Source organism: Larimichthys crocea, chromosome IV, assembly GCF_000972845.2.
Source record: "Larimichthys crocea isolate SSNF chromosome IV, L_crocea_2.0, whole genome shotgun sequence".
NCBI classification, from domain to species: domain Eukaryota; kingdom Metazoa; phylum Chordata; class Actinopteri; family Sciaenidae; genus Larimichthys; species Larimichthys crocea.
The window spans coordinates 3781505-3795503 of record NC_040014.1 but is presented as its reverse complement, the minus strand read 5'-3'; the positions used below and the strand labels follow the sequence as shown (position 1 = coordinate 3795503).

Here is a 13999-nt window from a genome sequence, read left to right as displayed (position 1 = left end):
GTCAACACTTGGATATTCATATAATAGGACAAAGGGCATTCAGCTATATAGTCGGTGTATTATATTTGTTTTATAGTCTTTAATTTTATTTTTTCCATCAATTTCCATATGCAACACATTCCACTCTTGATTTCTGTCTGGTGTTCCTGGAAACATGTATTACCCTATCCAATTCTACTCATATTATTTTATGTTTATGTGTACATTATAAATAATCTATTAATCATTAAGTCATTGTTATTGGTTTTTTTTTTCTATAGCCTATTAACGGGTAAATTACTAGCCTCAGACTCACTCCTTATTGCTGAGGATGTGTTACACGTGTCTTTAATTTATCAATTTCCATTAACTATAGTAACCAGTCTTGCTAATTAGTACTAGTTCATGTGTCCAAAAGTATGCGAATGCCTGAATTAGTATGCAGAATTACACACGTCAAAGCTGAACAACTAGTTTCAAAACCCCTGGCATAAATCTGCTGCTATGCAGGAATTTCCTTCCATTTACAACACTTGTATAAGGCCCTGATGTTGGGTGATAAGAGCCGGGCTCACAGTCTGTCTCCCAGTTAATTCTAAAGTTAAACGTTAAATGAATCTAGGATATGCATCATATTTCAAATTCAGGTTTATATTAATTCACTGCTGTTGTCTACAGAATTACCCTCAGTTCTGGAAAAGTTGATCTGGTAAGAAATCATGTCACAGCAACGAGGCCACTATCAGCAGCAAGGCCACTATGCTAGGCATCAGGCTCAGGGAAGAAGTAGGATAGCCAGTTCTTTGGTTAGACAAAGACAGAACTTTGGTGACAGTGACAAAGCACTGATTAAGATCATTTTATCAAAAACTCCAGAACAGCTAATAAATGGATCATAAGGTGAGACCACTGGTGTAGAGTTGCCTGGAAAAGTTGATATACTCTTAATTCACACCCTGTGGTATTAACCATGACATGTATCCAATGCATATTGAGCCCAACCTAAAATGAGTCATTATTTGCACACAGTCACCTCACTTCCGCTGCTTGAGTTCAAAGAGTGGATCATTAATAAATTAATATTAGCCACAGAGGTCTGTATGACACTGCAGGTAGATAAAAAAAATCCCTGACAGATTTCTTTTAGTTTATTGCACAACTTTTATTTGCACATTAGTGTCTATTTTAGACAAAAAAAAAAAATGCATCACTGAGCCTCTGTGACACCATGCGATGGGAGGCTGGGAAGAGTGCTGGTCCAAAGATGAACAAAACGTAGCCTCATTTCCTGCCCAATGGAGCTCTCATTCATCTTGCCATTGATGTCCAGGAACTGGTGTCTAGTGTTGGTAAGTTCAGGCCAGGTCACAGGCACCTTCAGGTTTCCTCTGTTGGGGTCTCTGTGAAAATAAGCAGAAAGAAAAACACTGTAAAATAACACCCAAGATGTTAAAAATTTCACACAGTTGGATGCAAAGAATGTTTTACCCAGTTCTGGCAAAGTTGGTCCAATAGGCAATCATATAGCCAGAGAGGTCTCTCTGTCTGTCCCCATAGGCCTTTGGTGTGGTGAAGGGTTTGCCAAACACGTACTGCAGGTCATCAGCGTGGTCAGATCCCACCCAGTCATAGTAGGGTTTGCCTGGTCCAGCCATTAAACTGGGCTCAGACAACAGGTAGGAATAGGTACGGCCAGAACTGTGAAAGACCATCAGTATTGTCAAAAACCTGATGATGCTAGTCTCAAACTTTGACCTTAACTTCCAAAAGCAAAATCTCCAGTTATCCAATGCATATCACATTTAGAGATGGCAAAAGTTTTAGATCACTTCTGTATAACAGAAGCTCAAAGAATATGTAAAGATACACACAGAATGAGTGACCTGTCATTGTACATAGATAAAAGGCTGTATCTGAATGACGAGAGCAATCTTGGGTCATTGCTCTTCAAAAAGCTTGCAAAGTTGAAAGTTGCTAATTTTTCATGCTGCAGTTTCAGCATTTGCCCTGCCCTTGCAACTCAAAGATATATAAAGGAAAAGAATCAGTTGGCCTCACATGGCGTTAGCAGCATGCAGATAGATGGCAGTCTGTATGGGAACCAGGAAGATGTAGTCAGTCCCAATGTCCACCGCAGTTTTCTTAATGGTGTCCTGGCTGGGTGTTGATCCCCAGTTGGATGAGTATTCAGCAAAGGCAACCTCAAGGCCAGCTTGTCCCTTCTCTTTGGTATAAGCAGCAAGGAGTCTCTTCACATCTTCTCTGCAGTGAAAATAAAGTAGACAGTAGCAAAATGACTGCAAAATGACTGTATTTGGCCTCCAAATGTCTTTGCTTGCTTTTAATGGTTTATCTTTAACTAACTGGCTTCTCTCTGAAGACAAATCAGCCTTACACAGGAGTCTCTTGATTCTTGTTACCAAGGGAAGGAATGTCCTGTGCGGTGAAGAGGTGTCCGTCCATATTATTAACGCCTGCGAGGTAGTCAATGTCAGCAGCGTTGTGGAACAAATTGCCAGGTTGATCAGGGAGGAAGTCTCCATCAACAACAGGAGACAGAAGCAGATTTTTCACACCGGGATCTGAGATAAATGAATGAATGAATGAATGATTGCAATGGCATTTTATAGCATGCACATATTCATATGACATTGTCTCAGCTCAACACAATACAATTTTACTGTGTACTTTATGGTGAATGATGCTCACGGTCTGGGTTGCCTTGTACCATGGTAGGAGCAGCCATGGTGAGAGTCTCAATATCAGTTGATTTCAGACAGGCCACCATCCTGTCATCAGTGGGGCAGCCGACCTTCTCAGCAACCTGAGCACACAGCAATGAAGAAAGTTTTAAGTAGAATTTCTTTATACTTAAGACAGACTGGCAGATTTGATGTTATTAAATATCTAAACTCTAATATCTGATATTACCTTTGGACATAAAAATATATACAGTATTTATCTTGTCTGTATAGCCACAGTCTTCTGGGAATAAATGGACAGTTATGGCCTCAACATTCTCATCATTTCATGAGAAAGTTGTTTACAAATTAGGATTTAGATCATATTATTTATATAAAATATCTTAAATATCTGAACTTAAAATTAGGATTTCTGTCATGATGCTAGGGTTGATCTCCATGACATCTAACAATGACATACCTGCTCTGCAACCTTACGTGGGTTCCTGTTCATAGCCCAGGGGCAGAAGGCAACCCCGCTCTGGGAGATGGCTCTCTTGAACAGCCCTTTGTTATGAGGGGAGAGAGTCTGTGTGGGAATACATTAATAGAATATTACATCATTACTTAGTTAGTTGTGTTTGCCACTTTGCCTGGCTTCTATAACGAAAACATGCATAAAATTGCAGTTTTATGTTATGTTTTATATGTTATATTCTTCAAAGTAGCCACTGTTTGCTAGAAAAAAAGTAATAAAAATTAAACTATAGTATTAATAATTATTTAGCAACCAATATGAAGCCATTAGCAACTTACAAACTCCTGTGCCTTACTGGCTGGTGGTACTGTGTTTTTAATTAAAGCTTCTTACCTGGAAGCTGACACTAGCTCCACCTGCTGACTCTCCAAAGATGGTGATGCTGTCAGGATCTCCTCCAAAAGAGCGGATGTTCCTGTTCACCCAGGCAATGGCAGCATGTTGGTCCCACAGACCATAGTTTCCTGCCGTGGTGACCGATTTTGAGTCAGAAGCATATTATCACAGCCAACGAGAGGCACCCAGGCTGGTTTTAAATGCTACCCCACTTTATTTTTGTAACTGAATGTAAAGAAAACAATGTAGGCTGATAGGATGTGGGAGAACTGGCAAATTAATCACATATAATCCCCTTACCTGGTAACTGAGAGTCCCCTGTACTCAGGAAGCCCAGTACTCCCACGCGGTATCCTACTGACACCACAATTACATTGCCCCTGTCTGCAATTTCCTGACCGCTGTACAGGTAGTTGTTGAGAAAATTTGGCCCCATAGAACCGCCAACCATAAAGCCTCCTCCATACAGCCAAATCATGACCGGGAGATTTGATGATACTTGGGGTGAAAAAGGGAAGAAATTTTATTTTACAAGCAAACACATCTGCTGCATCAATGATTTAATCATTAATATATAGAAACACACACAAAAAAAGCTACCATGTCGACCATGAGGAACCCATATGTTGAGGTGGAGACAGTCTTCACTACCAAAACTTGAAGTCTGGAGCATACTGATCTGGAGACATCTCTTAGCAAACTTTGTTGCCTTTAGGATGCCTGGGGATGAAAACAATATGAATCATTTATTTTCAGAAATTTTGTAGAGTAAGATTTCTAAGTCCTTATTTACGCACCATCCCAGCCAGGGTGAGGTTTGGGTTTCTCAAATGTTTCAGGCCTGGCAGCAAAGGGAATTCCTTTGAAAACATCCACAGAGCGGAAAAAACCGAGGGGGATGTTTTGTCCCTGAACACTGCCACCTTCTGTTTCTACCACACCTAGCTAGAGACACAGTCAAACAAGAGCTTTCACCTCCGATGGTAGTATAGAACAGTAAATATCCAGTAAATCTTGACATCGTAAAAAAAATATTAACTTGATAGTGCAGGGTATTTATATTGTATATTGAGGGTGTTAAAAAATGTGAACCTATCCAATAACTTATTTTTTCCTTCAATGAAAAGACAGTGCTGTGAGAATAAACACCTGGATTTGATCTTATTTAAGAAATTGCATTTATTTATTTCCAGCTGTAAATTTGCAATCATAGAAACTTGAAAGGGATGAAGTATACTCATTACAAGTAAAGGCAGACCACAGTAACATTTAATATTTCTAACTAACTGGGGTGAGTCAAACATCTTCAAATCACAAAGAGCAGATTAATCACTTACTGACTGACATATTTGCTAATTCTAATCAGTTAAAAGTCTGACAGACTTACGGAGACAGCTGAGGCTGTTCCCAGAGACAAGACGACAGCTAACAGAATCTGTAGCTTCTCCATGGCTGCACAGGAACCAGTGTAGTCCTCTCTGAGGGCTTATATATACAAGACACCCCTGCAAGATGATAATTGGTAAATACTGTATACCTGTTATACAACCTTTACATGCTGTCACTCTTTGGTCCAACTGACCATGGTTTGACCTCCAAACACATGAAAGGAAGCAACGTCAGGGTATGTCAAGCAAGGTATAATGTTGGATTTTTATATATTTTTATACAGCGTATATATATGTTATTTTTTGTTATTGAAACTCATCCTCTCGTGTACACCTTGTTTTACCATCTCTCCATTATAAAAAATAATTGTGATGATAAAAGTAATGAGTGGCATACCTAAATATAATATTTCAACACATCCAACATTATACAAGGCTATAAAAAATGTGTTTTCTTCTTTGACATTATATAAATATATATAAAAGATATATATAAAATGTTTGTAGGGGGTTAAAACAGCCTACATACTAGTGTAGGTATATTGGGTAATAAAGCAAATGCTGCTGTTGACTCACAGAAACAGGTGGACTGATTCTCAGATTAGCAAATAACACACAGTTTAAGGTAAGATAAACCTCACAAAAATAACCTCACACATCCGAAGGGCTATTGTTGGTTGAAAAACCAACCGATGCACACAGATATTACAAACCCTGTAGGACAATATAGAAAAGAAATATGACAGCAGAAGTTGAAAGGAATGTGGTGAAGGAGGACCATTCACTCACTGTTCACTCACTCAGTATAAAGCATATTTACTGTATCATTTTGGAGAAATTTACCCTCAAAGTTCATTATTTTGAATTGAAAAGGGCATTATGTACAATATTTACTCTACTGTAAAATCTCTTAATCCATTATTTCTGACAAAGTTTGATACACTTTGGCTAATCCTCACTCCAGTCCTGAGATCAAGTGTACAAACCTTTGTCAGAAACTATGGATCAAAGGGATTTTACAGTGGCGTAAAAGGTTTGCTCACTCCATATCATGGACTACATGCGTTTGCCATACATTCTGTCGGGCGCACTTGAAATCAGGAAAAGACGAACGTCTGCTCACTTTACCACAGTTGACGTTGCTACACTAAATGATGTTTCCTGCAATGATTTAATACACTAGAATATTGTTTTGTTTACTCAAGATCTCAAATTAAATATCTTGTTATCACGGGAAAACGGGTGGAATAAAATGTATGTATGTATGACCCTTTAGGGCTTCCGTAGTACTGCATGTCCTAGTTGCACTGTACTATAATTGTTTCCCTTTTTTGTAAAATAAATAAAAGCATCAGCTAAATGACTAAATAAATAACTAAATAGACAACGTAACATAGCTTCACTCATTCCTTCCCTCTCTTCTTGATGAGGTTGGAAGCAGTGGACAGACAGCAGCCTCGCTGTGCTAGCTTTTAAAATGTGTTGGCTGTCAATCCGAACACATGTTTATTTACATATGAGGAACAAGAGCAACCAGGGTGTGAGGAGGGCAAATGGGGGTGATATATTAGCTAATTTAGCGAATTTAGCTGGAAGATTACCAATTTAGGTCATCGCCTAAGCTAGCTAGGTTGAACAGGCACAGTATCAATTATTTGGCTTACGATAATTAAACACAGCCTTTGGCAAGTGTTCATTTCAAAACAGTGATAAGTTCTGAAAACCTTGTTTGAAATAGGTCTAGAAAATAATGGATTTGGCAAAGAAAATTTAAGCTCCATGATCACAATCGCTGCCTCATTCTTGTGATCTTTATTCAATAAGGAAACTACCATAAATTATATCAGTTGTCTTCATGTAAGTCTACATGTAAACTGTAGACTGGTTACCATTTGACTGGTAATGAAATGGGTGAACAGTCTGTATATCAAACTAATAAAATACATTAATATAATAATATTTTATTATATAATAATATATATTATTTACTTTTTTGATTTCTACATTACGTAAATGATACACATTTCTACACCACTGACAATTTTTGTATATTGAATAATTCCAGTACCAAAATATTACTTGGCAATAGCATTGTTTATCGTCACTGAGCCAGAGACGATCAAACAAACCCAGGCGACATACATGGAAAGTAAATTTCTTTAGCACTACATACAAATATACATGTTATTATATTAACACTATATATAAATTATATTTCCTTGGTTTTATTATTAATTTCATCAATTTATTTTTTCATGAACCGATACTAATACTCTTTATTCTGTGTAGATTACGGGAAGGTTGGGAAGGACACTGGTCCAGAAATGCACGTAACGCATTCTCATCTTTGATGTACATAGCTCTTGTCCATCTAGAATGATCTCCAAGAACTGGTGTCCAGTGGAGGTGAATTTAGGCCAAGTAGCGGGCACACTCAGATCTCCTTATTTGGGTCTCTGTGGACAGAAAACAAATATGCAGTTTAGTTTTATAAGTCAGTGTCTGTTCAGGTTATTTGATTCCTGTGTGGTTCCATGTTTAGTTTCAAAACTGTACCCAGTTTTGGCAAAGTTGGTCCGTAGGCGATCATGTAGCCAGAGAGATCACGGTGGCGAGGCAGTCCCCAGTGGTGTGGGGAAAGGCTTTCCGAACACATACTGCAGGTCATCAGCGTGGTCGGCTCCCATCCCGCTGGGGTAAGGCCGCCAATGCCGCCCAACATTGGGCTGAGAGAACAGGTAGGAGTAGGTACGGCCAGTCCTTTAGTGTGACAAGAACAGAATAGGAAAGCGTTCTCAAAGTCTGGTAAAAGTGACAGAATGGCCTTGCACCCTATAGATGGTTATACTGCTGCAAAAAATGTCTTATTCCATCAATTTCGTGGTGTGGAACAAATTGGCTTATCAATGAACTGATAGAGACATCTATATAGCAAGATGTTATTCTTACGTGGCATTGGCAGCATGAAGGTAGAGGGCAGCCTGAGAAGGAACCAAGAAGATGTAGTCTGTACCAATGTCCCACAACAGTTTTTTGATGGTCTCTTACTGGGATTTGATCCCCAGGTTGAGGTGTATGTGGAGTAGGCATTGTCCAAACCAGCCTTGCCTTTCTCCATAGTGTATGAAGCCAGGAGCCTCTTCATATCCTCACTACAATCAAGAAGAAAAGGTTGGAAGATTAGGTAATAAAACATCTTTGTGCCAGCAAAACTCACTTAATATCATTACAGCTCTCTGAAAACATACAACATGCACAATTGTTAATGCTTCACATTGTGATGTAATGGCTTCAACTCACACCGAGGTGTCTATCAGAGGGGCATTGATGGACGGAACATCTAAACCAGTAAAGACATGTCCGTCCATGTCGTTGACTCCAGCAATGTAGTCGATGTCAGCTGCATTGTGGAATAAGTTGTAGGGCTCATCTGGCAGGAAGTCACCATCAATCACAGGGGACAGGGCCACGTTTTCTACAAGGGGGTCTGACAGAGGCAGATACAGTACAATTAAACACTTACTATATACACTACTACTAGGCCTAACACAAACCTAACTCTAACCCTAACCACAAACTTAACATTAAAGCAAGTGGGACCACGGCAGTGGAAGCAATTGGGTGAAGGACCATGCACCACCTGTCTACTTCAGGGTTGGATTCCCCTTCCCAAACCCTAAATACACTACTATCTTGGTGTGTCAAGATTCTTAAAGACACACATACTAGCCAAGTTTGGTTGGAAACTTGGCTAGTAAGTGTGTCCTTAAGAAGATAATATGATAATATGAATTAATGTGCATTTCCATGCAGTACATTTATATGAACATTAGGAGTTGTACATCGAGATAAATAAATAATAAATAATACAATAAAGTCGAAGCAACATCATTTTTGTCTCTATTGAAGTGGAAGTGTCAGTGGAAATTATGTCACATACACATACAGAGGGACAAAGCAGTTAAGGTACAGTAGCTGGGGTTGCTGATCTGGGGATTAAATGTGGTACAAAAGATTCTTTTATGGTAGGTATTAAACAGACATAATACACTACAAGTTAAATTTTTCCTTTGGTTACTAATCACTGACACAATGTCTAAAATGTAAACTAGGCCGTGTGAAGCGTAGTCCTTACGATCAGGTGAACTAGACAGACTGAGAGAGCCAGCCAACGTAAGGAGTGCAGGATCAGTCATCTTGAAACAGGCAGCCATAGTGTCATCGGTGGGGCAGTTGACCTTCAGAGCAATCTGGGAAAAGGGTTTAAATAATCTTTAATCTACTCCCTCGCCCTAAAGTTATGTGTACACATTTGAATTCTGGTTAGCTATCCCCCAACCCCAAAAAAGCATTTAAAGTTCCACTGGAGAAATAAATGTGTCATTTTAGAGAACTGTTATGTACCTCCTCAGCAAACTTGCGGGGGTTCTCGTTGACAGCCCAAGAGCAAAGAGCGACCCCACTCTGGGAGATGGCTCTTTTGAACAGTCCTTTGTTGTGGGGTGTGAGTGTCTGTGAGCAGATGGACAAAAAAAGATATTTTATTATGTTTTTTTCAATGTAGTCTTTTTATGTCTCTCATCTCTCTATCATGATCATCTCACCTGGAAGCTGACACTAGCTCCACCTGCAGACTCTCCAAAGATGGTGATGTTGTCAGGGTCTCCTCCAAATGAGCGGATGTTCCTGTTCACCCAGGCGATGGCAGCGTGCTGGTCCCAAAGACCATAGTTTCCTGGCGAGGATCAAACTTCATTCAATCAGAGCAGGTGCAATTTATAAAATTGTCGGAAAGGCCAACATCTTCTAGGCTCTGTATAATTCTGTCACTGCACCTACCAGGTAAGCTAGAGTCTCCAGTGCTCAAGAAACCCAGAGTCCCCACACGATATCCCAGCGTCACAATAATAACATTTCCTCTGTCTGCAATCTCCTGCCCACTGTACAGATAGTTGTCCAGGAAGTTAGCACCCATTGACCCTCCAGCCAGGAAGCCTCCTCCATAGATCCAGACCATGACGGGCAGGCCAGTGGACACTAGAAGACAGAGAGAACAAGATTCATCTGAAGTTCAGATCTAATATGGATGAGATTCCGTGGGCTTATCTGAGCATTTACCTGAGCGTCCGTGAGGAACCCAGATGTTAAGGTAAAGACAGTCTTCACTGCCTCTGGTGTCAGTCATGATAAGGTTCACCTGGAGACATCTCTTCCTGTACTCAGTGGCCTTCAGAACACCTGGTGAGAGAAACATGCAGTGTAAGAGCAGTACAACATCATACAGTTTAGGCTGTTACCTCTACTACTCAAAGATGAAACCTTCAATTAAAAGAGAGAGAAGGAGAAGAGAAGAAAGAGAAGAGGTGAGCACACTTATGTTTGTGGTGTGAATTATACTTTTTTTGTTTTGGTCTAAAAGTCATTTCCAGTAGGTGAATAGTTCAAGCAGTCTACCCACCGTCCCAGCCAGGATGACGCTTTGGTTTCTCAAACCTTCCAGGAATGTCAGCAAAGGGAATCCCCCTGAAGATGTCCATGTGACGGCGGAAACCAAGACGAATGTTCTCACCCTCCACCATACCTCCCTCTGTGTACACCACCCCGAGCTACAGTAATTAAGCAAAAATTTAAGAAAAGACTGAACAAATATATTATACATAATGATACTAATGAAGGAATTCATGTTTTGAAAAATAATTAAAATGTTTGAATCACAGATCAATTAAAACTCTGAAAAACTCATAACATCTCTTTACACATTGAACATTATTTTACAGATACTGAACTTTAATATGTGATTCCTTTGATTCACTAGAATACAGGTTTTGTGACACTTACAGAGGTCGCAGAGACCATCTCCAGAAACACGGCAACAGCTACCAGTATTCCCAGCTTCGCCATCTTGACCATACTGTGTTGATTGTCGGCCAGACTTTTATAAAGGACACCCCTCCCCTAAACAACATCTGAAAAGTGTGCATTCTGTGGGCATGCTTTTCTCACTGTTACATAACATAATATTTAACCACCTTGTGTGCACAGATTACTTCAAACATGTTAAAACTCAACAACATTAGTGATCAAAAAAAGGAGGGCACATTTTTATAGTTTCTCAACATGTGAGAGGTGTTTTTATTGGACACTAGTACATAAGATTGAAAATTAAGTCGGCATTAGATAGCTAAAGTTAAAATCCTTAGTCAGTATGGCACGAGAGACAGCAGTTCTAATATATATTCCAAATATAGACAAAGCTGTAACAGGAAGTGAAAGGTCTATTTGACAAAAACCTAAAAGACTAAAAGATTTTTGAGATTCATATTAGCCATCAGAATGATATTAGCCGTCATTTACATCAGCTACTTTACTTGTCTCCTCATCAGAGGTGGAAGAAGTACTCCAACTGTGTACTTATTTAAATGTAGCAACAAACATTGTAAAAATACTCTGTTACAGGTAAATGTCCTACATTCAAAGTTTTGCTAAAGTAAAATTACAAATCAACACTGAAATATGAAAGAGATGTGCAGAACGGACTCTTGTACTATTTCAACAGACCTTCCATCCTCTAGGTTTTTAAAGATAATTAAAAGTTATATTTTTTATGGCTTTCTTTAGTTTTCAGTTGGTGAAAGTCTTGTCTTGCCTTTTATTCACCTTTGAGATAGTTTTGAAGTTATAGTGGGTTTTAAAATAAAATTCTACATAAAAATGGCCTGCAGGTTTGTATGAGTGACCTTTAAGGGTGATTCTTCTTTTCCACCAGCATTTGCATATCAGGAAGGCAGCCTCTGCTGAGTTGACACAGCTGTCCAACAGGATTGGAGTCACACTGCTATAGCAAATCCAAAGGTTATGCCATGGATATATGTTATAATTGTCATATATATTATGTATAACCCTTTCCTCAATAAATTTAGGTTGACATTAGCAAAATGTTACTTTTCTAATTTACTATAGTCAGTGAATGTATATAAATCTGCCCAATGACTAACACACCAGCATCTGTTCAAAAGCACCTGTACTGACATGGCTCCCTTATCATGGTCCTGTACTGTACACATGTATATTTCTTACCATATGTGTATCCATGTATACGTGGCCACCACATGGCATTTCTAAGACGTTTGCCATGCAACAATGTTGTACATCTCATCTCATGTGTGGAGGGTTGCTACATTGGCAGTCAGCTGAGACAGAAAGCAAATGAGAGAGAGAATAACACAACAGAAGCTCTTCCTTTTAGCAGCATGCTGGACCTCAGGAGAATACTGGCAGATAGTAAACTGTTGTATTTGCGTCGGGCGGTCAAAAATTGCGCATCAGCACCTTATTAACTGTGTTATGTGCATGTGGGAAAAGATCAAATAAAGAAATAGATATCTTATTGGACTGTTGTGATTATGCTGTGAACAAACGGTGGCTTAACTGGTATCCCTGACAATTTTCAGTTGGACCGTATTCACAAAAATCTTAATTACAAAGATAGAAATACTTCCATTTTTATTTACATTTGACTTTTTCAAACAATTCAAACATATCACCTCTTACAGTAACAAATAATGAAAGATATTAACGCTCATCAAAATGGTTGTTTTGTTAAATATAATCCAGTATTTCTGTCTCCATCTCATTTTCGCTACCCTCCGATGGCTGAAACTCATCGTCCTCATCTTCCTCTTCATCATCCTTGTTATCGTCGTCCTGCACCTCTTCCTCTGTATCCACATCTCTTCCTGGGGATTTTAAACTCAGGCCTATGCGTCTGTGTTTCTTAGGGAATTCTGGAAACGCTGAAAAAGAGAAATGACTTCAGTGAACAAACAAAAGGTATCGTAGTTAACACACTTTGAACAGTTTTAAGTTGTTATACAAGCCAAAGTTAAACCCCCTTTTTTGTTATCTGTCCTACACTATGCTTTGTTCACCTGGAGAGGCTAGTGGACCTAATGCTGTGTTCCAGACAACTGTATTTAATACAAATACTTACTATCATATAATGCATTTCCAAGAATAAAAGTGTTGCAAAATAAAATGCATAATGGCATCTTTTACCTCGTACTGTGTTGTTCCTTCTCTGTTTCATTTATATATGCACAATTGAGCACAAGTATGTGTGTACACTCGACAAAGATTCATCAGTTTGCCACGGTCAGCCATGTTTTTTTTTAAACATAGACATGTTTGGCATTGTGCACATGGAATGCTTGAATGTCAAAAGTTGGAAATTTAAACTGAGAAAGACCGACCCCTGACTTTGATTGGAACGCAGCTTAATAATCATTGTGTTTTTGTCACTTTAGAATGAGCCTTTTATTTCTGAATAGCGAGTAGTTCTTCTTAGAGTCACCAGCATGTTTGTACTGCCTAACCACTAGATGTCACTAAATCCTCCACACAGAATGTTTAATGTTTTTTTTTTCATAGCAAATGACACACAGTTTGAGGTAAAACTCCTAAAAATAACCTCACACATCCGAAGTGCTGTCGATGGTTGAAAAACCAACCAATCCACACAGATATTACAAACCCTGTAGGACAATATAGAAAAGAAATATGACAGCAGAAGTTGAAAGGAATGTGGTGAAGGAGGTTTTATTTTAACTGAATACAAAGCTATTCAACTCTCAGTGTGCTGCGTTATATAGGAACAGTATATTATAGGCTTGGTTTGCAAAACAGTTCTTTTATGCACTCACGCTCAATGTTGAGTTAATCTCCTATTTAAATTCCTCCACCTGTCAATTGAGGATTCAGGCCCACTTTAACCCCTGGGCAGGACATTCCTAACTGTTACCACATATATGTACATACTACACCAATCTAATTACTCACACTTACACACAACTCAGCAGCACTATTTTTAAAACTAGCTCTAACAGTACAAAACATACTGAATACATAACAACTTCAGGAAATAATTTGTTTAAAACACTTTTCTTAACTTTAATTAGCTTTTACAGATTATTGTGGTTGGATTTTAGATCAGCCTGATCAATGCCAAGGCCTTAACTCCCATAGCTGGTGTAAGAGGAAAGGTTAGAGGTCACCAAAATCAGCACAGATTTTCTTCTTTA

The 13999-nt window shown here is 38.9% G+C and overlaps 2 protein-coding genes across 2 annotated transcripts; both read right to left on the bottom strand.

Annotated features, from left to right (window-relative positions):
* Positions 1 to 1139: 1139 nt before the first annotated feature.
* LOC104936330 (bile salt-activated lipase) lies at positions 1140 to 4998 on the bottom strand. The gene is made up of 11 exons (XM_019279237.2): positions 4922 to 4998; positions 4332 to 4479; positions 4135 to 4254; positions 3835 to 4032; positions 3532 to 3662; positions 3142 to 3249; positions 2689 to 2803; positions 2375 to 2561; positions 2038 to 2241; positions 1468 to 1677; positions 1140 to 1379 (listed from the first exon to the last, which is right to left on the bottom strand). The coding sequence occupies exons 1-11, from the start codon at positions 4982 to 4984 to the stop codon at positions 1187 to 1189; spliced, it is 1677 nt and encodes a 558-aa protein (XP_019134782.2). The 5' UTR covers positions 4985 to 4998; the 3' UTR covers positions 1140 to 1186.
* A 2336-nt stretch (positions 4999 to 7334) lies between these two features.
* LOC104940086 (bile salt-activated lipase) lies at positions 7335 to 10824 on the bottom strand. Its single transcript, XM_019279236.2, is given in 13 exon segments — positions 7335 to 7378; positions 7479 to 7543; positions 7545 to 7682; positions 7872 to 7968; positions 7971 to 8074; positions 8223 to 8409; positions 9058 to 9172; positions 9327 to 9434; positions 9527 to 9657; positions 9762 to 9959; positions 10041 to 10160; positions 10381 to 10528; positions 10761 to 10824. Coding segments are annotated over 13 exon segments (1518 nt in total). The 5' UTR covers position 10824.
* Between the last annotated feature and the right edge of the window lie 3175 nt (positions 10825 to 13999).